Source organism: Dermacentor albipictus, chromosome 9 (genome assembly GCF_038994185.2).
Source record: "Dermacentor albipictus isolate Rhodes 1998 colony chromosome 9, USDA_Dalb.pri_finalv2, whole genome shotgun sequence".
Lineage (NCBI taxonomy): Eukaryota > Metazoa > Arthropoda > Arachnida > Ixodida > Ixodidae > Dermacentor > Dermacentor albipictus.
The window spans coordinates 63,918,357-63,941,552 of record NC_091829.1 but is presented as its reverse complement, the minus strand read 5'-3'; the positions used below and the strand labels follow the sequence as shown (position 1 = coordinate 63,941,552).

At 42.6% G+C, this 23,196-nt stretch overlaps 1 protein-coding gene across 31 annotated transcripts in view; it reads right to left on the bottom strand.

Moving 5' to 3' along the window:
- LOC135896969 (uncharacterized) overlaps positions 1 to 23,196 on the bottom strand; it is a 279,122-nt gene that overhangs the window by 169,225 nt on the left and 86,701 nt on the right. For all 31 annotated transcript variants that reach the window (XM_070526193.1, XM_070526196.1, XM_070526195.1 and 28 more), the window contains 9 exons: positions 21,940 to 21,978; positions 20,788 to 20,817; positions 17,273 to 17,311; positions 15,585 to 15,623; positions 13,637 to 13,675; positions 8,557 to 8,595; positions 6,930 to 6,968; positions 1,332 to 1,370; positions 289 to 324 (listed from right to left, as the gene is read on the bottom strand). In XM_070526193.1, the coding sequence (XP_070382294.1) occupies positions 289 to 324; positions 1,332 to 1,370; positions 6,930 to 6,968; positions 8,557 to 8,595; positions 13,637 to 13,675; positions 15,585 to 15,623; positions 17,273 to 17,311; positions 20,788 to 20,817; positions 21,940 to 21,978 (339 nt within the window). The remainder of the gene's footprint in view (positions 1 to 288; positions 325 to 1,331; positions 1,371 to 6,929; positions 6,969 to 8,556; positions 8,596 to 13,636; positions 13,676 to 15,584; positions 15,624 to 17,272; positions 17,312 to 20,787; positions 20,818 to 21,939; positions 21,979 to 23,196) is intronic.

The window sequence follows — 23,196 nt, the reverse complement described above, 5'->3', positions numbered from 1 at the left end:
TCTGTGTTCGCTGTCTACGCAAGGTGCGAAGCATTAACTCCGAACGGAAAAGGAGCCACTGGCCCATGAATTAACCTCCTCGGCTAAGAACAATCATTATAGATTGTTATGCTGCTTCAATTTTCAAAACCTAGTGTTTCGCAACTGATCGCTTGCACCACAGTTTGCTTTCCAGCTTAGATAGCGACTCTACATGATTTAGATATAGTACTCAAAGACATGCTTCGCAAATAAAGATTGTGGAAAAGCAAGAAAAAAAGGAGCAGATTATGTGGATCAAATACGTACCGTCACAGACCCCGTCTCACTTGGTCCTGTGCCTGGCTGGAAGCAGAAGCATGTCATTTGTGTTTTGTTTTCTTTTCATAATTTACACTATTCGAGTACCGAACAAGGATGAATGAACGAACAATTTTTTTGCATTTTTTAAAGAGGAACAGGGAAATACGGACTAAAAGGTGCACGTTCCGATTCGACATAGCTCCGGTCCACGCGCAGTTGGACTGAGAGCGCAAACAGGCTTGTACCAACAGGCGGGAGCAAAATGAGATTTAAAAAAAAATAATTTGGCAGCCACAACTGCATTTGAGCACTACACAGTTGGAAGCATTTTTTTTTATGTAGACAGTAATCAACCGTGGTTGCTTTCTGCCAAAAAAAAAACATGTTACAGATGGTGAACAGTAAATGTTTATGTGCCGTTGGCGCTATGCATATATGTAGATCGTTTTAGGTAATTACTTAGCGTTCATCCGTGCACTAATTGTTGCTTACACTGCCCCCTTGAGCGGTGACGTCACTGGTGCTTTCACTCGTGAACTCATCAATTGGGGCGGAGCGAGCCCAATGTACGTCACTGCTGACGTCAGAGCGCACTTTTGGAAGCACCCGCGTGCGCTGTGCTTAGAATCCAAGAGAGGACAGTCCAAGCGGTATTTGATTTCACATGGTTTTATCGTCATTATACCTAGTTCACATCTAGTGCAATCCGTGCGTTTTACAGCACCCGTCTTCTCTAAATGCAACCCTCGGTCAATATTCTAGGAGCTGTGTTAGACTAGACTGCGTTCGAAGTCGGCCCATAAAATCAATCGCACGCCCTGCAGTAAACAACAATATACATTAGGCAACAATGCCATCGCAATAGAAGAACGCAAATATCCCAATCATCAAAAAAGCATTCATTCTGGTAACTACAACCATACCAGATTCAAATTTGGCGCACATGAGCTCAACAACAAAACAGAACAAAAAAGAGAAAAATATATACGCTGAAAGCATCCAAAGAGGCATCACTGAATGTCATTAAAGAAATACATAACATTACCTACCGTTTCAGGAGTTGGCGCCTCACTGGGTGTCGTTCCTGGCTGTGGGCATGTAAGAATTGAAAGGAACCGTGTTGTCAATGCTGGACATCCCAGTGCTCGAGCAACTTATGATCTTAACTTTGTAGAAAATCACACCATCTGCGATGTGGCCATACAAAAATATTTGTGCTTGATTAATAACCCTTGAGACTTATCTCGCTACTCGCTTTTAGGCATTGTCGTGCGAGCCTGATTTGCCTCTCAACAATGGAGTGACACAAGCGTGATTATGTTTATATCAGATTTTTCGCAGTATACTACAAGGGGAAAGTGTGTATTTTCAACGTGCCTTACTCAAAAAAGCTACTGAAATTCCCGAAGCCTTTCCTTATCTTCAACGCGTAACAAAAAGCACCATTTCCACACCTGATAACTTCAGGTAATTTTTTTATCGCGCTCGGCTTCGCTTTCATAAAACGGGCCGTTCCCAATAAATAAGGACCTCATCTTGATCCCAACTATTCTTGGCGATGTACAGCGGAGCGCTCAGGTTTCACCATGAACTTAGGTTATAATTATGCAGGTCGATATGTACTTTTTCAGCGGAGTATTTTGCTGTATAGTACCGATATAGTGCTTTTTGACTGCGCACCGGATTTAGCTTCAACCGAAAGTGCACGAAGGCGAAATCATTGCCGCTTTTGCCCTGCTACTGCGCAGCCAGCCGTCGGAAACGACATTGAGTGATAGCTAACGCACTGTGCTCCATTCGTACGAGAAACTGTGGAATGGTAGAGTGAAGGCGTGTGCAGTAGGTTGCTGCAAAAAACTGTTAAGTAATAAAATGAATCTCTGTGGCCAAATTCACGGACCGCTGCTACAGCTGCCCGTGTTTCCGGCCTTTCGAAATGCGTTCTTTTCGCCGGGGATAAAACTTACTCATTGGCCAGAATTGGATAGCTAATCTCCGAAGCAATTACTTCCACGCAGCGACGTCAGCAAAAAGGAGTACCACTCCTCTTACAGTGTCAAAAGGAGTAAGGTCGCTCATTCGCATAGGAAGCGTTTCGAACGATATGCAGACAAATCCTCTCCACCTCACGCTCGAACTTACGCCCACTCTGTCGCCCACGTATCAAAAATAAGTAAATGGGCGCAATCTTGAATTAATGCGACGGAGTTACGGGGCGACGGACTGCGCTGACAGGACACGAATATTTGTAGCTGGACGTTTTATGACGACCCACGGAACAAGCGAGTGACTAGCGATAATACGTATTTGCTACACGCTACTGGGGCGGGGGGTGGGGGGGGGGAGTAGAGACCACCTGCGTTTCAAGCCTGAAGCGCGGCAAGAACAAACCTACCGAAAGGGAGAACACCTGTGAGCGATCAGCCAGCAACTAAACAATCAGCTTGGGATTGCACCGTGAGACGCTATCGACTCGGCGACATGACGAGCCGCTGCTTCAATGTAATCGGCCAATAAAAAAAAAGCGCAGATCAAAAGGCGCTGATTATGGTTTAATTCACAAGCTTAATGTTTGGACAGCCCGGAATACATTTCCAGCCCATCTTCTAGCACTATTGAGCTCCGTGCATGGTGCTCGTGCCGTTTAGACAGGGCGTAATGAACACTAAAAAAGCTTGCATGTCCTCTGAAGATGTGTGTTCAAAGCTTCGCGTCGTCCACCCAGTTACCGTGCATGATACTCACCACCCGGCATGGTGACGTAGGGGATTTGTCGTTGCAATGCTAAAGGCAAGGTCGCGGGTTCACATCCCGGCCGCGGCGGCCGCGTTTCGATGTGGGGCGATATGCAAGAACGTCCGTGTATCGTGCATTGGGCGCCCGTAAATGAGTACCGAGTGGTCAAAATTAAACCGGTGTCCTCCACTACTGCGTGTCTCATAATCGTATCGTTATTTTTAGGTGCGTGAAACCCCAGAATTCATGTAATGTTTCCTTTAACAATATTCACCTCAACAGAGATTTGCGACACAGAGGCAGCAGAAGCAAGAAATGAACGTTTCATTGCATTGATTACGGTGGCTACGTGGGCTTGTTGGTATGCACCTTCTACTTTGTTATGGCGCAGGCATAACGACAGGCACACAAAAAGGTGCAGCAAACAAACACACGCGCTCTATCTAGCGCTCTGCGTTTGTCTAATGCGCATTTCTTTGTGTCTATCATTCTGCCTACTCTGTAACAAAGTAGAAGGTGCCATCCCGTGATCGGACATGGCGGTGTCCCCGGAATACAAAATTACCCGTTTGGAGAACAGCTTCTAGTTGTGACATTGTTTTGCGCTAACCTTAAGATAGGAAAACAATGTAGAAGAGAAAAAAAGAATCTTTAAGTACCATGCTAGTAGCGTCGACGAAACGCATTTAAAATGTCGTTGTGCAGGTCTTGTAAAACAGAAAGAAATAATTTACAGAAAAAAAAATACGCCGATGCCTTGCAAGACACTCATGCGTGGCGTCGGGAAATATTAAGGAACCTGCCGTTTTAGGAGATGACCCGTCTGGGGATAATGTTCCTGGCTTCAGGAATAAAACAAACGAGAAGAGCCTTGTTCTCACTAATGAATGTTCCAGATTCGGAACAGCTGGTTACAATTTAATTTGAAAGAGATGCGCTGCTACTACGCGTCCACAAGTAGTGCTATCAAGACACTTGATAACGTGCAGCCAAATGCGGTTAGATTTGTTTTAAGTCATGACCGGCACACGGATTCGTCGGCGTTAACTCGTGTGCGATTACCTACACTCTAAATTCGAGCTACATATCATCGCCTAAAGTTTTTTTTATATAAATATATGGCACAGCACAACTCGCCTAAGATAAATCACGCAAGAAACATTTAAACAAATAAAACAACACAAACGCTTCACATACGGGTGTTCATACTTCCAAAAAATTTCTGCGATAACAATATGTGCAATTATATTGATATGATAGAGACCGGCTCATAACACCACAGGCGTACAGTAGGTAAACTTCAAGAGCGGCTACTAAAGTCGGTGACCTCTCGTTTAGTCCATACGTTCTGATGAAATTGTAAACATATTACGTATATTCATGTTTCCCCTATGTTTTCAAATGTGTTCTGATTGATTGTGCGCTTTGTTTTTCATTGTTCTTAAGTGTTGGTTTTATTTTTCGTGTTCAAAATGTTTGTTGATGGCTATATTACGAGATATTATAGGCTTACATCAACGTTGTTCATTAGGAATTGCATATCTTCTTTTTTTTGCACTTTCTGCCAAATGTGTTCGTGCTCACACCAATAGTAGTAGTTCACCGTTATCTATAATCGACTGCTTCTACAATAACACGGCCAAGGCATTGACAGTGTAAAAGAAAAGCAAGATAATAATATTTGAATGTTCTATCTTGCTGTTACCTTGAAACAGTTATCTTGTTAATTGCTTGTGAAGCATTTGTGTGTGAACCTAATCAGCCTCACGCACGTGTTTCCGTGTTCAATGATTATGTCACTATCATTAGCAGCAGCCGCAGCCTACTTTTATATGCACTGCAAGATGAAGAACTCTCCTAGCATTCTCCGATTACCGCTGTCTTGCGCTAATTGATTCCTTCTTGTGCCGGCAAATTTCAACATTTCTTGACGGCTTTTAACATTCTGCAAGTCCTCGATTATAGCCCTTCCCGTAGCACTCATTCCGTAGCTTTAATCAACCACTGCTCATCTACTCTTGGCCTGCCCAGCTACATTTTTTTTAGTTGTGACGTCAGCTAAAATACCGGCTAGTCCCGTTCGTTCTCTAATTCACACTGCTATCTTCTTGTCTCCTAAAGTTGCAGCTAACACTTTGCTTTCGCAGTGGTCGTTGATCGTTGTGCGGTCTTTTAACTTGTCAAGCTTCTTTGTTAACCACCATGTTTGTGCCGCATCTGTTAGCACAGGTAGAATTCAAATATTGAACGATTTTCGGTTACAATGATAGCGTTAACTTTCCGCTAATCTGTTTGTAATGCCTGCCTAAGGTGCTCCAACCGATTTTAATGATCTTGTAATCCGCGCGCTATCATGTACTAATTGGCCTAGCTGTCGACCTTGCCGATTGGTAGATTTGTTCTCTTTCACTGAAAAGGTAATAAATATAGGGTATACGTGACGCGATAATGGCTGTAGTACATGTAAAATAAGTATTACCTGTGTAATTTGAAAAGTAGATTTTTCAAGCATACGTCTGTTTCGAAGTAATATGTCTGATCGAAGGGGTACTCTGTACGTAACTGTAGAAATGCGCCAGAGTTATACATTCACGTTTCCTACTACAGAACAGGAAAGTCAATATGCTATATGGAATACCGCTGTTCATGACGTAGTCAGCTACAGGATTGTTGTGCATTGCTTACGAAGACTGCCAGGGTACATTTCGTGCGACCAGTTTTGAGGTGACTGAACAGGGCGTCATATATGAACTGCCTGTGTCAACATCTTAGGTGTTCCCTGAATATTACCTTCCCAATGTGGACTGCTTTGTAAATGTGTTATCCGGGTTCATCGATATCATAATGTGTGCAATATACTCAAATTGGAATATAACTAGCAAAGAACATTTTATTGCGTTTGAGTTAACTTGTGAGTAGATCGTGCAAGTGGATAGTTGGATGAAGTGAGAGCTTCCACCGCGTAATATAGTAGCATTTGAATTCTGCATAGCTTCGTCCCACAGTAGCTTGCAAAAGGTACTACAAGATGTATTATGGCGAACTGCTGCATATGATAAGCACATTTTAACAAAACTGGTTCGTGTCTCAAGATTTCCGGTTCCTACACGAGATTCTACTAAAGACCTATTCTACGACAAAGCGCTAAGTTGAATAATGCAACGCATGTTTGGTGTATGTTAACTAATCTAATACCACTTAAGTACACAAATAAATTTTCATTCTCTGTATTCAGAATAGGTTTCCCTACTGAAACATGCTATCGCACAACACAATGTACACTATCCAAAAAGACGGACCGAAAGAGAAGAGATGAAAGGTAAGCAGCTTAACCAGGGGCACGTTTGGTTTGCTACCCTGCACATGGGAAAGAGGATATATGCGCGAACCAAAGCCAAAGCTTCTAACAGTCAGATATGCAAGTCATTAGATAACATTACAGCAAAATACTTGAAGACGAAGTTCGTTCATAGCATACTGAGTTAGAACTTCACCAGCCAGCAATACTTTATATAATCTTCTTCATGTCTCTTGTTGACTCAGTCCTGAAGCTGCCAAGTTTATTATTTAGTTCGATATTAGTTAGCACGCTTGCTTGTCTAATGCGCACGAAGAAATCTTGTTTTAAATTTGGCATGCCTTTTATTGCTTAACAATAAATGGAACGTTTGAGAAGAGCAGCTATTTTTGATTAGTTTTATCCAGCGAAATACTGTAAGCGACAAAGAATACGCTGTGTGCCACAGTAATATACTACGATGCATGAAGTCCTTGCATGAGCCTTTAAAGTTCAAATTACTTTAGCTGTTTCTGTGTGGCAGAAAAAGCTCCAACAGTGCACTGCTTTGCAGCTTCCGCTTTCGTTTGAAAAACAAAATGCGTGAAATTTCGTGAACGTTTCGAACACTTACCATGCCAGAGCTGGGTCCCTCGGGGCTACTTCCTCCGCCCTGTACAAGAATTGGCGAACCACACAAAGGAGCATTACCTTTTTATCAGGCTACTATCGAGACGCATACCAAGTTATACTTATTCAGCATAACAGTCAACCTACCAGAAAAATAAATATTGTGTGTTATGTGCTTTCAGCAAGCACATTTAAATTCCATCGCTGCACACACCAGAGGGGGCAGCCGGAAACTACATACAGGCAGTATATCAGCTCGCCTGTCAAGGTTTCTAATTTTAGGCGTGAAGAAAAAGTGAAGAAGGAGCTTTCAAAAGATGAAGCGCCAACAGTGATAACATACGAAGGAACAGAGACAGGTCCTGTCTTTGTTCCTTTTTATTGTGATGTCACTGTTGGCGCTTAATATTTTGAAAGCTACGCACCGGCTAGACCCACAACGTGTTTTACTGAAGAAGGAGCACTTTGTTCCGACGTAGTGCAATGTGATGTGGTCGCGAAGCCTGCGATGCCGCCGCGAAGCCTGCGTGTGGCCTCCGAAATGCATGACGCGCCGGTGCGGGCGAACGTTGAAAAATGCGTCGTGCGGACTGCGGGATCCTCTCTCGCGCTTCGGATGGATGGATGGATGTTATGAGCGTCCCCTTTGGAACGGGGTGGTCGGTTGCGCCACCAAGCTTTTGCTGTTATACTGCCTAATGTTCTAGCTAGGTTATACAATAAAAAAAAACACTATGAACTACGACACCTTCCACTTTCTGAACTACCAATTTCTTTCTCGACGCGCTGCGCCACCTAGTGGCACTGCCGGGAAGTCCGCTCATGGCCTCTGAGACAAAAGGAAAGAGCGTGGCGCGCCGGTGCCTGCGAAGGCTGCGAGCGCCGTACACATAGTGATGCATATTTAGTGACCCATGTTGGGGAACGGTTCGTCGAAGAGCGGCACGTACCCCGTGCATTTATGGCGCAGCTCGCTAAATTTCGCTAAATTTCGGATGCCCTTGAGGGACACTTGTGATGTGGGTTCAGTTCCGCTCAGCATCGGATAAATTTAGGGCACATTCGCAGTCAGTCCGTTACGTTCGAATCCAAAAGCGCAGCTCATTGCTGTCACTTAAAGTTAAGCTGAGGGTGACTTTCATGGGCGCAAACTCTCATAAGCAACCGCGTTCTCTCAGTTCCGCTGAAAGCCTAGTAAGGGGGCGTTAGTGCAACAGCTGTTTAAGCATTCGCAAAGCATATAGTTGGCAGCAATACCCGGAGAAGTGCGGGCTATCTTTAGTATGCAAATAGCGACTGCTTTTCTATCACACACACTGGGTACCGTGACACATGTTAAACGCTGATGCCGGTTCAATTTTCACGCAAACAATCGTGCTGCCAGAAGGTGCGCGAGCTTACCAACCCTCAGGTGCTGCTGTACAAAGGGCTGTGAAGTGGAAAGTCTTATTGGAAATAGCAAAAACACCCTCGCACCATGTAAATTGCGCACGTCGCCATTCTCAGTGATTCTACAAGGGCTTAACTGTGAATGCCGCCTCCTTGGTACGCGCCTTCCTTGTGCCATAATTACAGTTCTCAATAGTGAAAGAGTGCAAAACGAAACCTTGGAAGTAAAATGCCAAACTTACCGTGCTTCCGCTTGGTCCTGCTGGACTCGTTCTTCCTTTCTACACGTCAACAACAACAAAAAAAGAATGTCTACAGGACAAATATGAACTTCTTACAATGAACAAATTCTGCGGAAACCCGCGAGTGGAGGAAGGTTTGTGAAAGTGAAAATTGCCACCAACTCGACCGTAGCATAAAGTCACAAGCGCATCCCGCACGCGTTTCTTATAAAGGAAGCTTCTGAATATAAAAGGATATATTTGTCCTTGTCCATAGAGTGAACCCGGGACAAAGTATTTTTTAGGTCTGTCGCAATAGCAACTTACTTGATCGAGACCGGGGCGGATTGCAACACAAGAGATAATTATACAACAACATTATGTACAGGGACACTGAATATGCCAATTATGTTTTAACACGCTGCTCTAAAATGCTTTTATAAATAGATTTTTAGTCCTTATTTTTAGTTAATTTTCTAATTATCTTTCTTGGAGACTTTTATAGGAAAAACGTGTTGACTTAAAATCAGACATTCCGTCGCCATATTTCTGGTCATAAAAATCAACTGTTATTTATCAGGGACAATGAAAAACTAAAGATTATGCTAATATTGTATAGCTATTCATGCTAATTCCATAAGTATGACAGGAACTTTGTAAAAATATATCATGCGAAACGGGAGGACATGATGATTTGTCCAAGTATATATAAATTCATTTTACTGCTTTCCAACGTAGGCAGCTAGAGACGTTGATAAAAAGTGGTCCGATTCTTTGAATAGACGGACATTAGGCCTCTTAAGAGTTATGTATCCGGCTCATAAATTTTATTGCAGTGATTAGGGAATAAACAGTGGTTCTAACCACGAATGCATTCTTAGTAAATGAAAAGCGTTAAAGTTTTGCGGCTCGAGAAAGTGGGCAACGTGAAAAGGAATAAGCGTCATTGAATTGTTAGCGTGCAGCTAAATTTCTTAAGGCATATTGCTTTCACTTTTTGTGTGTGTTTTCTAATGACCAATCCCTGCGATAGCCGGTAGGGAGAGGGCGCGCCCACGTGAAGCTTAATGGTGCCGGATAAAAATGAATGCCAGAATCTTTGCAGGTTATGGCTCCTCTGTCGAAAATTCAAGGCATCATACTGTGTCGACTTCAAATGTGTTCACTTGTCGATATACGTGTAGTGAAGAGAAGGACGAAGAAGACGGCTTTTGCGTCGGTTGTGAGCGCGATCAGCGTTCGTGTACTCGTGTTCGTGCAACTCGATTGTGGCTAGTGTCTCGTAATAAATCCGCATATTACATTTGGTAGAGGTGCGGCACTCCCCGACCTCACCCTGGAACTTCGCAGCCGAACTTTGGCAACTGCTCCAACCGTTACCATGAACGAGGCTCCCAACAATCCGCTTGTAGCATCTGCCGCTCCTATCATGTGCGGTGCCGTCCAATGGCCGCGGGACCCTCCTGTATTTAGCGGATCAGGTGAGACTGACGTGGAAGATTGGCTCTCTACCTACGAGCGCGTCAGTGATCACAACAAGTGGCATGACCCGACGAAGCTCCGTAGCGTCATCTTCTATCTTGCTGGCGTAGCGAACCTCTGGTTCCACAATCATGACCGGGAGCTGCAAACCTGGTCCACTTTCAAAACAGCATTCGCGGAAGTTTTCGGTCGCCCAGCCTTGCGAAAACTCCGTGCTGAACAGCGCCTACGTTAGCTACATAGATGACGTCGTGGATATTTGCGCCCACGTCGATTCCACCATAAGTGAAGAGGACAAGGTGAAGTACATCCTCAAGGGCATCGAGGACGACGCATTTCAAACGCTCCTGGCGCGAAACCCTACTTTTGTCGCTGCTGTCGTCACTCTTTGCCAGAGCTTCGATGAGCTGCGTCGACAACGGGTCCTTGCGCGCAGCGCTGTTGCACATGGCGACTCTCTCTCGGGCCTCACGCTTCGCTGCCACTCCACGCCAGCAGCATCGCTCTCTGTTGAGATTAAATATTTCATTCGTGAGGAGGTGGCGCGCCAGCTGTCTCTATGCTGCCTTTCAACGATCGACCTCCCCAGCCTGACACATCTCTGGCTGCTCCCACTAGGCGGGCCATTCGCGAGGAACTTGCTGGGTCTTTACCTTTGGTTCAACCCTGCCCTCCCGTGGCTGCACCTCTGACCTATGCCGAAGTCACCGCGCGACCTGCGCCGCCGACGTTCGTGTTTCCTGCGCCAATGCGACTTCAATCTGCACCTCCTGCCGCGTCGCCTCCGATTCCGTCTCGACGCCCAGTTCAGACCCCTTGGCGTACACGCGACAACCGGCCCGTATGCTTCGCTTGCGGTATCGCAGGCCATGTCACGCGCTTCTGCCGTCGTCGCATGCCACCTGCTAACGCTGCTGTCGCAACGCCTGGATATGGCTATTCCGACGGTACTACCGGGCATGCGATGCTTCCCAACCCTGAGTTCTCGCCGCCTCCACGACGCCCTGCCGGCACCCATCGGTCGCCATCACCACGTCATCGCTCGCTTGCCCCCTTAGTTGTAACGGTTTAAGCCATTATTTAGCGCGTGCATGTACATTGAGCCATCGATTCAATTCTTTTTGTGCAAAAAGCAACACTGCCGACAGCATAATAAATAGAGAATATTTGACTTCGTAGTTATGATGATTCTCAAAAGTTATGGCGGCTCTCGCAGAACATCCCCCACCTTGGTTTTCTTGGACGAGTGTCCTGCACGCTGTTTATCTTTGCGTGAATTTGGTGCATTTATCACGAATCAATCGCAATTCGCGCCAAAATGGAATTGTTTAGAGTTAACAACGACACAGTGAAGTTCGACAAAGCTGTCATTGGACTGCTGCTGTATAATATCCATCTGATATCACTCACATTATGATCAGAATATATAAACATCAGGTTTCGAAATCACATTCATTACATTCCACTTGGGGCAACACGAAGAGACCTCCATGAGCAGTATTAGCAGCTATAAGAAGCTATTGATGTCCGCGTTGCATGAGCAAATTCACTAACGGGCACAACATGTACATAAAAAGCCTTTCTTCATTCATGCGGCGAACAAACCTCAAATAATGATGGTTGCTGAAATAAATTTTCAACAGAATGTAGGACAATCTTCCATACTTTAAACAGTATAGCCCCGAGTCTTGCCACTTTTAATGCATGATGCAAGCTGAGATGCCAAACGGATTCAAAAAGTCATCAAACATTCAACTGAAACAATCCTTTGCGCACAAGCATACACCATGTAGCAGTAGACCTCGCACTGAGGTGGCTAGCCCACAAGTTAACTCCGTCGTTCAACCATACACATTCTACCAGGCGTAGTTACATTGATTGACAGCACAGCATTCTATGAGACTGAACGTTGTTAAACAGTGATGCCGTGACAATGATCACGAAGCTGCGTCGTTTCCTCTTAGCTGCTACACTGCAGAAGCTTGCCCTACTTCATACCACGTCACAGCTTGTGAACCAACGAGGAAATGCGAGGAAAATGCAACGACAGCCTATCCGGCCAGCATCAGCTCTTTATGTCCACACCTACAAATACTCTAAATGTTGTCACGTCGAATTTCAGTCCCTTATTGTGCTACACGTTTATTGGTAATGAAAAAAATCAATAAAGGCTCGATGCTACCACCAACCCGCTACAAAAAAAGAACACTGTCCCTCATACGCACTGCATGGTCTCCTCAAAACGAACGGTTCAACCATGGAGAAGCAGCGTCAGCTTTCCAAGTCTAGTGCATCATCAAATTCAAACTGCACGGAGGTAAAATAGCAGTAATTCTGACGTCTTGGTGCTTTAGGAGCTGTTCGCGCATACACTAATTCAATGAGCACCATACATACCCTCAAGCAAACATTCAAGATTATGCAAGTTTGCCAAGAACACCCGAAGACGCCATCAGACGTGTAATATGTTCTTCACCAGCATCTATGGCAGCTGCTCGCCATCAGTTGTGGCTGTGCCCTGTAACAAAACTTGCTCGAAAATGAATCTACATGCTTTTCAAACCTTGATGTACTTCAGACTGATAATTATGCACATTGGCTCCTGGACAGTCGTCATCATCATCATCATCATCATCATCATCATCATTATCAGACTGGTTACGCCCACTTCAGGGCAAAGACCTCTCCCGTCCTTCTCCAACTACCCCGGCCACGTACTAATTGTGGCCATGTTGTCCCTGCAAACTTCTTAATCTCATCCACCCAGCTAACTTTCTGCCGCCCCCTGCTACGCTTCCCTTCACTTGGAATCCAGTCCGCAACCCTTAATGACCATCGGTTATCTTCCCTCCTCATTACGTGTCCTGCCAATGCCCGTTCCTTTTTTTTTATTTCAACTGAGATGTCATTTACTCGTGTTTGTTCCCTCACCCAATCTGCTCTTTTCTTATCTCTTAGCGTTACACCCATCATTGTTCTTTCCATAGCTCGTTGCGTCGTCCTCAATTTAAGTAGAATCTTTTGCGTAAGCCTTCAGGGTTCTGCCCCGTACGTGAGTACTGGTAAGACACAGCTGTTATGCACTTTTCTCTGGAGGGATAATGATGGCAACCTGCTGTTCATGATCTGAGAATTCCTGCCAAACGCACCCCAGCCCATTCTTATTCTTCTTATTATTTCAGTGTCATGATCTAAGTCCGCGGTCACTACCTGTCCTAAGTGGACAGGTACTAACCTGTGTAATATTGTACGGTTCATGGACAATATTAGGTCTCTAAGATTTTGCTTTACTTCGTACTCGAGGGAAACGTGAAGGATATCTACATTTGAAACTATGCCAAATTAGAGTTCCTTGAAATGAAAAGTATCAGTTTGGTGTATTTTGTTTACATTGCAAAAGAGGCTGAAATTCATTAAGCATTCTATTTTTTTTATACAACAACAAAAACAGGCACTGGGTCCAGTTTATTAGTTCATGTGCTTCCAAACATGTATTTATCACAACCATATTTTTAAAAAGGCAGAAATGTAATCGTTACATTATTCTACCTACGCCGATGACGAGTAATTGAATTCCAGTTTTACTCGAAATCGAGTAACATCTAAGTGATCAACTCACCTCCGTCGAGCGGCTTCCTGTGGCGCTTGTTGTTATCGCCTAAAAAGGACGTCAGTATTTTGAGAAAGCAATGTAGTCATTCCTACAAAAGTGACAAAATTTTAAACCTGATCTTATTTCGGTGTGTAGGTTTACCTTATGGAGTACTTTCAAAGCTGACGCAAAAAGAAAAAAAACAAAAAATCCCAACGGTTTACCCTTCAGAACAATCTTTTTTCTTCTTCCTCCATTACGACATACGAAAATCCATTGATGATTTGTGGTAACAAAAGAATACATGGCAAGTCAGCCGATCAAATCGCCCATCAAGATTCATGCCCCCGGGTTACAATTAAGTCTCTTCAGCAGTACCACGTAATGTGCAGGTTACAATAACTCTGATGAAAGTCTAGTGCATTTTATCGGCCGTACAATTGTTTTGCCATTTTCCCAGTTACCGTACCATGTATGCGACTGATGGGAATATATTGTGATCAGTATCCTCATGTTGATGAAAGCCCTATATCCTACCGCAGCCATGTGTTCAGTTCCAAATGCACTTCATAACATCATCAAGGCCAATTTAACGAAGTGCTATCAAAGTAGGCGGTTCATGGTGGTTATGGCGGTACGTATGGTGAAATTACGAAAAAATATATTTTGTCGCATGCTTTCTGCCGTTGTTTAAAAGAGATTATTGATTTTACTGCTTTATTCCTATTCTCAGAAAATGCATTGCGAGTCAACGAGACGACAGCATCAAGCAAAAAGGAACTTTTTGATTGGGAGGCTAATTTTCGGTAGTTTGAACCACTCACAGAAAACACTAAACATAACTTAACGTAACAAATCTATTAATTCCAAAGGAGAATTTATCATCTATGCACATTATAGCAGCAGATGTTTTTCTGAAAGTGTCGTTGAGGAGATTGCGTCACTGTATATTCGAACAATGTAATTACTACTGCGTTGATGAGACTCGAACTGCATGCAGAGAAATGAAAGAAAAGTAAGATAATAATAGTATTAGATGCAGAAGTAAGTAGTTGATGCAGGTCAAAAATAAATAAACCTCCCCACCAAACTATAATCTATAAAAGTCTAATATTCGATTTCCGACAGACATGGGCGTCCCATATTTATATTCTCCTCTGATATGACCTGGCAGTAGCACGGAAATCATATTTTAATAAAGTTTTTCAAACCACGGGCACAATGTGTCATGTCAGATATCAGCTAACTTAAAAAAACTACGTGTGTGTATTTTATTCTTCTAATTCGTATCTAAATTGTTGTCAACTTCCACGGCGTAGCAGCACATGCTGATCTGTACCGAATTCACTTGATTCCGAATTACACGTCTGTCACGTTTAATATGAAGCATATTGGTCACCAAGTGCCTATATATTTCAAGATTCCCATATATAGTAAGCACACATTGCATATACAAATATCGGCTATGCGTAAATCTTAAGCTTGAACAGCAAATAAAGGTACATGATCTAGAATTTATGGCTAATTAGGCAAAATAAGTTGCATTGCCCAGCAAGACACGGTAAGTGTCGGGCTTTATATACACTTAGTTTGAATTCTGGAGAACTGGATCTGTGCTTTATATGACCTTCACTTCTTAGCAGCTATCCAACAGTTTGATATTTTCGCTTGCAAGTGTCGTGAGCTACATGAAATATATACGTTACTTTGGCTATTACATATTATCAATGGGGTTCTCAATTGAAATGTTGTACCTTTCATATTACTTTTCCTTGTTTATGTTGTAATATATTTATGCCATAGGTTTCGTGGTACTTTTGTGCGCTCTATCGCGCTCATACAAAAATGTATTTAATTAGGCGACAATAGGTAGTAGGTTGAATAACTGCAGCTTTTATCTGCAGTCCTAATATCAGCTTTTGAGGTAGATGCTGGAAAATATCACCACTCAAAAAAAAGTTCATGCGAAACGTACCGGGCTTTCTGTTGACCCTTCAGTGCTTCCTTCTTCTGTCTAAACATGCAAACATATTGAAAATCACATATCACAAATTTTCATTTGAAACCGCACAAATATTTTAACACATTTATTTATTTACATATACTGCAGCCCAATGTAGGAGTTTGCTGGAGTGGGAACATTATACATTGCTATATATTACACATTACGAACACACATAGACACAAAAAGATGAATTATCAAAAAGAAGCGCTTTACATGTTAGCCAAGTGCTTACCAGTGGCAGCTATGGAATCGTTTAGTGATAGTGAACAAGTGTTACCAGGTAGAAAATTCCAAAGCTCTGTTGTACGTGGAAAAAAAGCTGTACTTGAATGTGGTAATACGGGCATAAATAGGTGATATGTTCAAAGCGTGGGAGTTACAGGTACAACTTGCGTTAGTAAATGTGATATAGTTACAATCAGAAAGGCCAGAGGTGGTGTTATTACTTGCATATAAATGTTTTACGGTTTCAATGTGATGACGTGAAAGTAATGGCTCAATGTGCAAAGATTGTTGAGCCTGTCGTGGTGAGAAAGTGCGGCTTTAATTTTCGCAAATGAAATGGGTAGGTGTTCGTTGAACGTTATTGAACGAGCTTATTTTGCATTGTTTGCAGGGGAACCAAACGACAGATGCAAGATAGATAAACATAACAATGCTGTGCGGCTTATAGATAAACCGATGAGACAGTCCGAAATTTAATAATATAATATTATTCCCGTCAAAATATAATATAATAATATTATTCCCGTCAAAAAATAAGTATCCGTCCCAACCAAGCAATAATGCAAAACTCTATATTATAGACTTGTTTCGAAAAATTTAGGTGCCTTGGAGTTATATTCTTGTCTGATATGTACTGGAAGTACCATATAAACGATTCATTGACAACACTCAAATGATGGGTACAGTGTGACATATCGGATAGATAACTTGAAGCGTAGAACTATATGTGCATATTTCATTGTTCCAATACGTATCTACATTGTAGTGAACTTGCCCGAGGAATAGCAACATTTTCCCATTTCTACAAAATTCGCTTGATTCAACATATTTCGTCACATCTATAATGAAGCATGTGAGTCACCAAGTGCCTATCTTTTTAAAATGTCCCGAGTTATAAGGATACATTGCATGTATAGATATCGGATTTCTGTAAAATTTCAGCTACACACGCAAATAAGCGTCACATAATCTCGAATGTATGCCAAATTAGACGAAATATGAGGAATTACCCAACAAGACATGATAAGCGTTAGGCTTTACATATTCCTGTTGCAAATTCAAGAAAACAGAATCTGCGCTTTGCGTGACCTTCGCTTTTTAAGAGCTATCACACTTACAACTTCAATGTTGTCGCTTGCAAATATCGCGAGCTACGGGGAATGTATACGCTACTTTGGCTATTACAGATTATCAATGTTGTTCTCAAGCACAATGTTATACCTCTCATATTTCTTTTATTTGTTTATGCTACGCTTTAGTGCTTGTGTAAGCTGATTATGAGATACTTCTGTACGTTCTGTCATGCTTATACCAAAATGTATTTGCCGATAAATGCTACATAACTGTAGCATTTATCTGCATTCCTTCCATCAGTTTTGTTGTGCACGGTGCAAAATATTCACCACTCTCAGAAAGTAAAGAAAAAAACATACCGTGCTTTCTGTTGGCAGTTCAGAGCTTCCTTCTCCTGGCTAAATATGAAATTAAAGTATTAAAAAGAGCATATCATAAATGTTCGTTAGACACGACATCTTTTTAACACATAATTTGGTGCGGCATTCAAATGAAGCGAGGGTGCGGGTTGTAATTGTTCTCAAGAAATTTTCTGTCTATATTCACATCGTTATTATATTTTCCCATAACCAAAGGCGCCTTCCCGTTTGTCAGTCGACAATACCTAAAAGGGAAACGTGTACCGAGAGCCTGAATGACTTCTTCCGACAAAAGAGGGAGAGGAAGTGTAGCATCTAAGCTGAGTATCTACAAGGCATTTTAGCTCAGCAAAGTTTATATGACACAATTTCACGAGCAAGCATACATACCCCGTCTGCGAAATCCGCGAGATTAGATCGGAGGCCACCGGACTGGGAGAGAGCTGCGAACGCCGGGGGAGCTGGAAGCCTTGAGTTGGAGAGGAGGAGCGCGCATAAAAGGGGGGAGGAAGGGCCCGGCGCGTCGCGGAGGAGGAGGGCTGATGGAGGCGCGCTGGGTTTATCTCCTTGACAGTTGCTACGGTCTTTATGCGCCATGGATGTACTGCGGTCGTTTGGCGATCGAGAGGCCCAGCTGTGAGCGGGAAGGACGGAGGAGCAACGCAAGTGGTGACAGGCCGAGCACGAGTCGACCAGCCCCGAAGTCTTCGGCAAGCACAGGGCATGAGCTGAACAAGACCGGCAAAACGAGCGGGCTAGGCGTTGCCGGGAGACTCCCGAGGAACATGCTAGGCGGCTTGCGACAGTGCGGGTGTGTCAGGCAAGACGACATAGCTTAGACACTTCGGAACTACACCCATCCGCTTGAGCGTATGTCGATTTGACGGAAGTGAAAGGTCACTATAATTTCTAGAAGCTTACCACCTGTTTTTAAACCAATGTTTTTCAAGCGATCTAGGAAGTGCGAAATTTCGCTGAACTTTAGTAGCCACTGCAGTACTATTACATTGATATGCCACTATTTCGCTCTTACTGTGTTGTAAGCATATTCAAAAAGAACATGAGCTGTCAAATTAAATAGCGGAAAATATGGGCGACAAATCTGCCACTTAGAAAGCAAAGATATTCCAAGCAGCTCGTCTCTTCCCATCAATCATGTCTAGCCAGAAACATTTCCAGCAATATTGGCTTCGAAGAACCACCTTATGTTCGGAGCTTAGGAAATGGCAAAGGCCTCTCCCTAACAGACTTGTACGGATCACTACAGTCGGAAGTTAGAGATGAACGACTGCGAATGTGCCGCATTTCAGTGAACCTCTTTCTCGCCAACTTGAGTCACCGGGTATTTATTAGTATACTAATGATGAAAATGAACGGAAACATCGTTTGCACTCTGCAAACGAAGAAGCACATCGCATATAGAGCATTTGGAAACAGAAAAGCCCCTATGCCAAAGGTAACAGTGGCTTCTCAGCTAAAGGCCTGTCGACGATGAAATAAAATACTACTATGCTGCCGCAGCTACACAACGCAAGTTGCCTTAAAGTGCTTAACTAAAATGTCCTAAAAGGTTGTGGCCAGTTGTCTAAACCAACCACAACGTTTTAGGACATTTTAGTTAATCACTTTAAGACAACTTGCGTTAGAAAAATTTGCTTTTTTCCACGTATTATATTTTCTTTCTGAGCCTTTCAACATATTCGTACTCGATGCTTTATCGTCAGTGGCGGTGACCAATACGAAACTTTAGCTCTTTGGAGTTGTCGTTGAAGTACGAGTCTGTTTGCTCTACAGGAGTGACTAGTACGCGTGGACGAAGCCAACAAAGTCACATGAAGGACGTCTTTGCTGTCTGGTGACTGCTTTGACATTTTGGGTGTATATTTTAATCAGCTGCGTTACCGACGTTTGATTAAACTTTTGGGTGGCTCATCAATAGTGGAATTCCCGCGCATCGCCTCCCTACCGTCTTTGTATGTCGCAGATTAGCACTTGGTACACAGCGAACATTAATGGAGTTACTAGAAGCTCACAAACCGTTGTTTTCTTGGCAAGCTTTTGGTTTTTCCCCAGAAAAATCATTTGATGTGTGTTGCGAGAATTCTCTATTTCATGTCTGCGCAATGTTCGCTTAATGATTTTTGCCCAGAATATCTAAACACCATGAAATAGAATATGTTTCGTATATAGCCACGAGATGCGTGCCTCCACCCATAACCAGCAGCTCAACGATTTTCTTAGTCCGATTATGCAGCCCCTTCAGGATGTTTAATATATTATTATACGGCAGTTAATATATATTATTATATTAACTTCCACTGATGTATGGTTCGTCACTATGTCACTTGAAAAGGCTACGCCTGTTTGAGACTCACTCTTTTGCAAATGCCAAAGTGAATGTATCTGATGTGACTAGCGGGAAATTTTTTTATCTCGTTGCTCAATTTTTTTTTACTTTTTGTCGGCAGCATCACTGCAAACATCGAGTGGCCCTTCTCATCAAGTGGAATAGTAAATGCATAAAGTTATCCCGCTTCGTCGGCCATTTGGCTTTATATTGCAGCATAAGTGGACAATATCATTGGCATCAGCATGAAGCTTCTATTCGCAACAGCACATTCTTATGCACAACACTGTAAGAAGGTGAAGTGGTTTTAATGAACATAGATGTTTATGACTCCATTTATGATACGAACTATGTCGGGGTAATCTAAATGCGAGAGCTTGATAATTAGTGGTCTTGAGCGAAAAAAAAACTCCAATGAGGTTCTAAAAAATATCAGCATTATATGCTTTACCACAAACTAGGATGTAATATTTTTCGTATGTTCCTTGAGCAATTCTGCAAACACGGTTAGTTTTAATTTCCCACCTTTTGATTATGTGGCATTTTCTTAGCCATTGTGCATCCGTCTGCTACTAAAATTATTTATATTCCAAAGCTGTCCTCACCCGCCAACGCTTATGACGCTAATTCGAAGTCTTTTAAATATAAGCGTTACTGATGAACAATTTCGTTTAGTACTTTTTAACAATGTGTGCAAACAGACATATTACCTTGTGACTGGTAAGCAAGAAAGGTGCGTTCTATAGAAAAGTTATAACAAATAAATGCTCGCTAACGCAAATTTCACTCAGAAGCATTCCTTCCAAATTACAAGAAGACCTTTTGTCCTCACAAACTTTTGGCCCGTGTAGACTTTGAACGTTTCTTCTATACGATCCGTACGTTGGATCCAGTGAAATCGCTGATGTGAAGCTCAACGTGAGTGCTTCATGTATTTTCTGTTTAGCATTTCTGACCGCCGACAGATGGTAGACAACATATTTCTCGACCTTTCACAGGCATTTTACAAAATCATCAGGACTTCTTGCAGTTAAAGCTAATAAATTAAATGCATATGACTAAATTAAGACCTAAAACGTCAAGCAATTTAAGTTCTTCACTCAAAGTTTGAGAGGTTAGTTTGACTTGATTCGAATTTGCATGCAATGTATTGCGGAATATTACTCACCGTTGTGCCTTCAGGTGATACAGTTTCAGGCTACGGAGTAAGAATCAAGGCATGCCTTCTTACGCAAAATAATGGCATTCTATTGTTCACACGATCGTGCACTTTGATAAAACGCTTTAGCAATTTCAAGCAGACATTTGGGTCAGAAAAAACCAAGCTTGTCTTTCAGCATGACGTCTCAGTTTGCACGGTCCGTTAATGATAAAACGTTGATCATGGTACAAGAAAGAATATCCCAAGATTTTCGCCTAAAGTACGAAGACGAGTCTAGGGAATTCACCTCTTCTGGATGAGTTGGACGAAGTCGTGTACTCTACACATGCAATAACTTTACTGCATCGACCTGTCTATATTACGGCCCACAGTGCTCTCAACTTTACTGACAAGCTTGCAGTTTGACCGTAGAAACGAACGAGCAGGACGACAAAAACAACATGAAGCGCTCTAGGCAAAGTTGCGAGCGATAGAATGGAAAATTATGGTTTGATCTTAAGGAAGGTCTGCAGTATAGTATAGGAAACAAGTAATTGGCCGATACATAAGCTGCCAATATGTGAAAAAAAAACATTCGCTTAAACATTTTGTATTGTCTGCCACTGTTCGTATGCTGGGTGAAAATTTTTATGTTTTACAGAATTTTAAGCATCGCCTGTTGCGGATAACACATTTCTAGTCCTTGAGCTGGAGTTTTCAAAAAGGTGGACGTTACTTAAACGAGAAATGGAAACACATATTCACCTAAGTAAAAAATATTCGCTAATTAACCTCTTAATGAATTATCTTACGGCGCATATGGCAATTTACGAAGTGAAGCCGGTGAGTATGAAAGGCGTATCCACGGAATTAATTTCCAGAACGACACCAGTTTTGTAACTTATACTACTAGCACAATCCTAATCGTGCATTTACATAGGTTAACTGTAAAATATTCTCTCTGCGCTTGACTGCTAGGTTATACAAGTTCACATTCAGTACATGCGTTCCTTATGAAGATATTCCTCTGAAATTTCCTCTGTATACAAAATATAAAGGGTTTTTTCTGTCATGCCTAATCAGGATCCAATGTTCAATTAACATGGTGACATCTCCGTCCTGCCAAAACTTCAGCACATGAATTTTACACAATGACGAAGACATAATTTCGCAACTTACGCTTTCAGAGGATGGAGCCGGGGATGTTGGTGCTTCAGGCTATCGATACAGTGGAAGAATAAAACATTATTTTTCATGCGCGATAGACATTTACGGCCTTTCACAAGCACTTTCAACTGCTCGCATGCGTCTGTGATTTATCCGAGAACAATACCACTTTACCCAAACAGTTATTGAACTGCTGAGTGTGTACAAATTTGCAATGTGACACGCACGCAGTGATACGCCAACGGTATATTCAACAAGCTAGGCCACTTACCGGAAATCTCCAAAACACAAGCCCGATATTATCAAGGCCGGCCTATTCCTTTATTCACGGAGGAAAAGCTCATTAGTAAGCAAAATTTATATGCAACACCGCTTAGTCATCTCAAGCCACCAAATAAGACTGATCCCCGGTGAATGTAAAAAAAAAATCAAGTTATGTACAGACACAGCGGCCTCTCACGATAAGTCGATCATATTAGGATCTGTTTAGGTATGTGGCGCATTCTTGCCATGGTTTCAAAAGTCACTAATTCATGTAGACTTATTTTCTTCCGTTTTGCCGTGTTTTCTATATTAATATAACAACGGATTGCTGAAGCAGTGATACCCATATGCTGATCGCAGTGATAAAGGTATTCCGCTTGTCAAAGTTTTTTCTTGTGTGGCCTGTTCTGGCGGTGAAGGAGACAAAAAGAGAACAAAAGACTAAATTGCCTCGAATTTCATATCATCAATTGGTTTCGCAGAGCTGGAAACTGATCGCATGCGATGAACTAGGGCGAGACAAAAACCCATTGTCAGCAAAACTCCATCTTGAATCGACCACTGGAATCACCCTAAACAAGATACAGGGTAATCTACAAAACGCTAATACCTAAGCCAGGAACGGACGTTGAATCGCATATAAACAATTGTTTTTTGACAACCTTATTGCCAACAGGGCATCTACATATAGTTTTAGAAGTTATATGAAGGTAAATTAAATTCTGGGGCTTTACGTACCAAGACTACGAACTGATAAGAGGCATGTCGTTTTGGGTAACCCCAGGTTAAATTCGACCACCTGGGGTTCTTCAACACGCGCTGTTACGATCGGCCAGGAGCGGAAGTGTCCTTCTAGCCTCTCCTTCCCTACTGTGACGAAGCGCTTCGTAAAGCTAACAATACGTCCCATAGTCCCCACCAGCCGCGACACCTTGGCGAGAGGGCTTTTCGAAGAAAATGTGATTGATTGGATGTCACTCGGCCACCGACCATGGCACTGGGAGC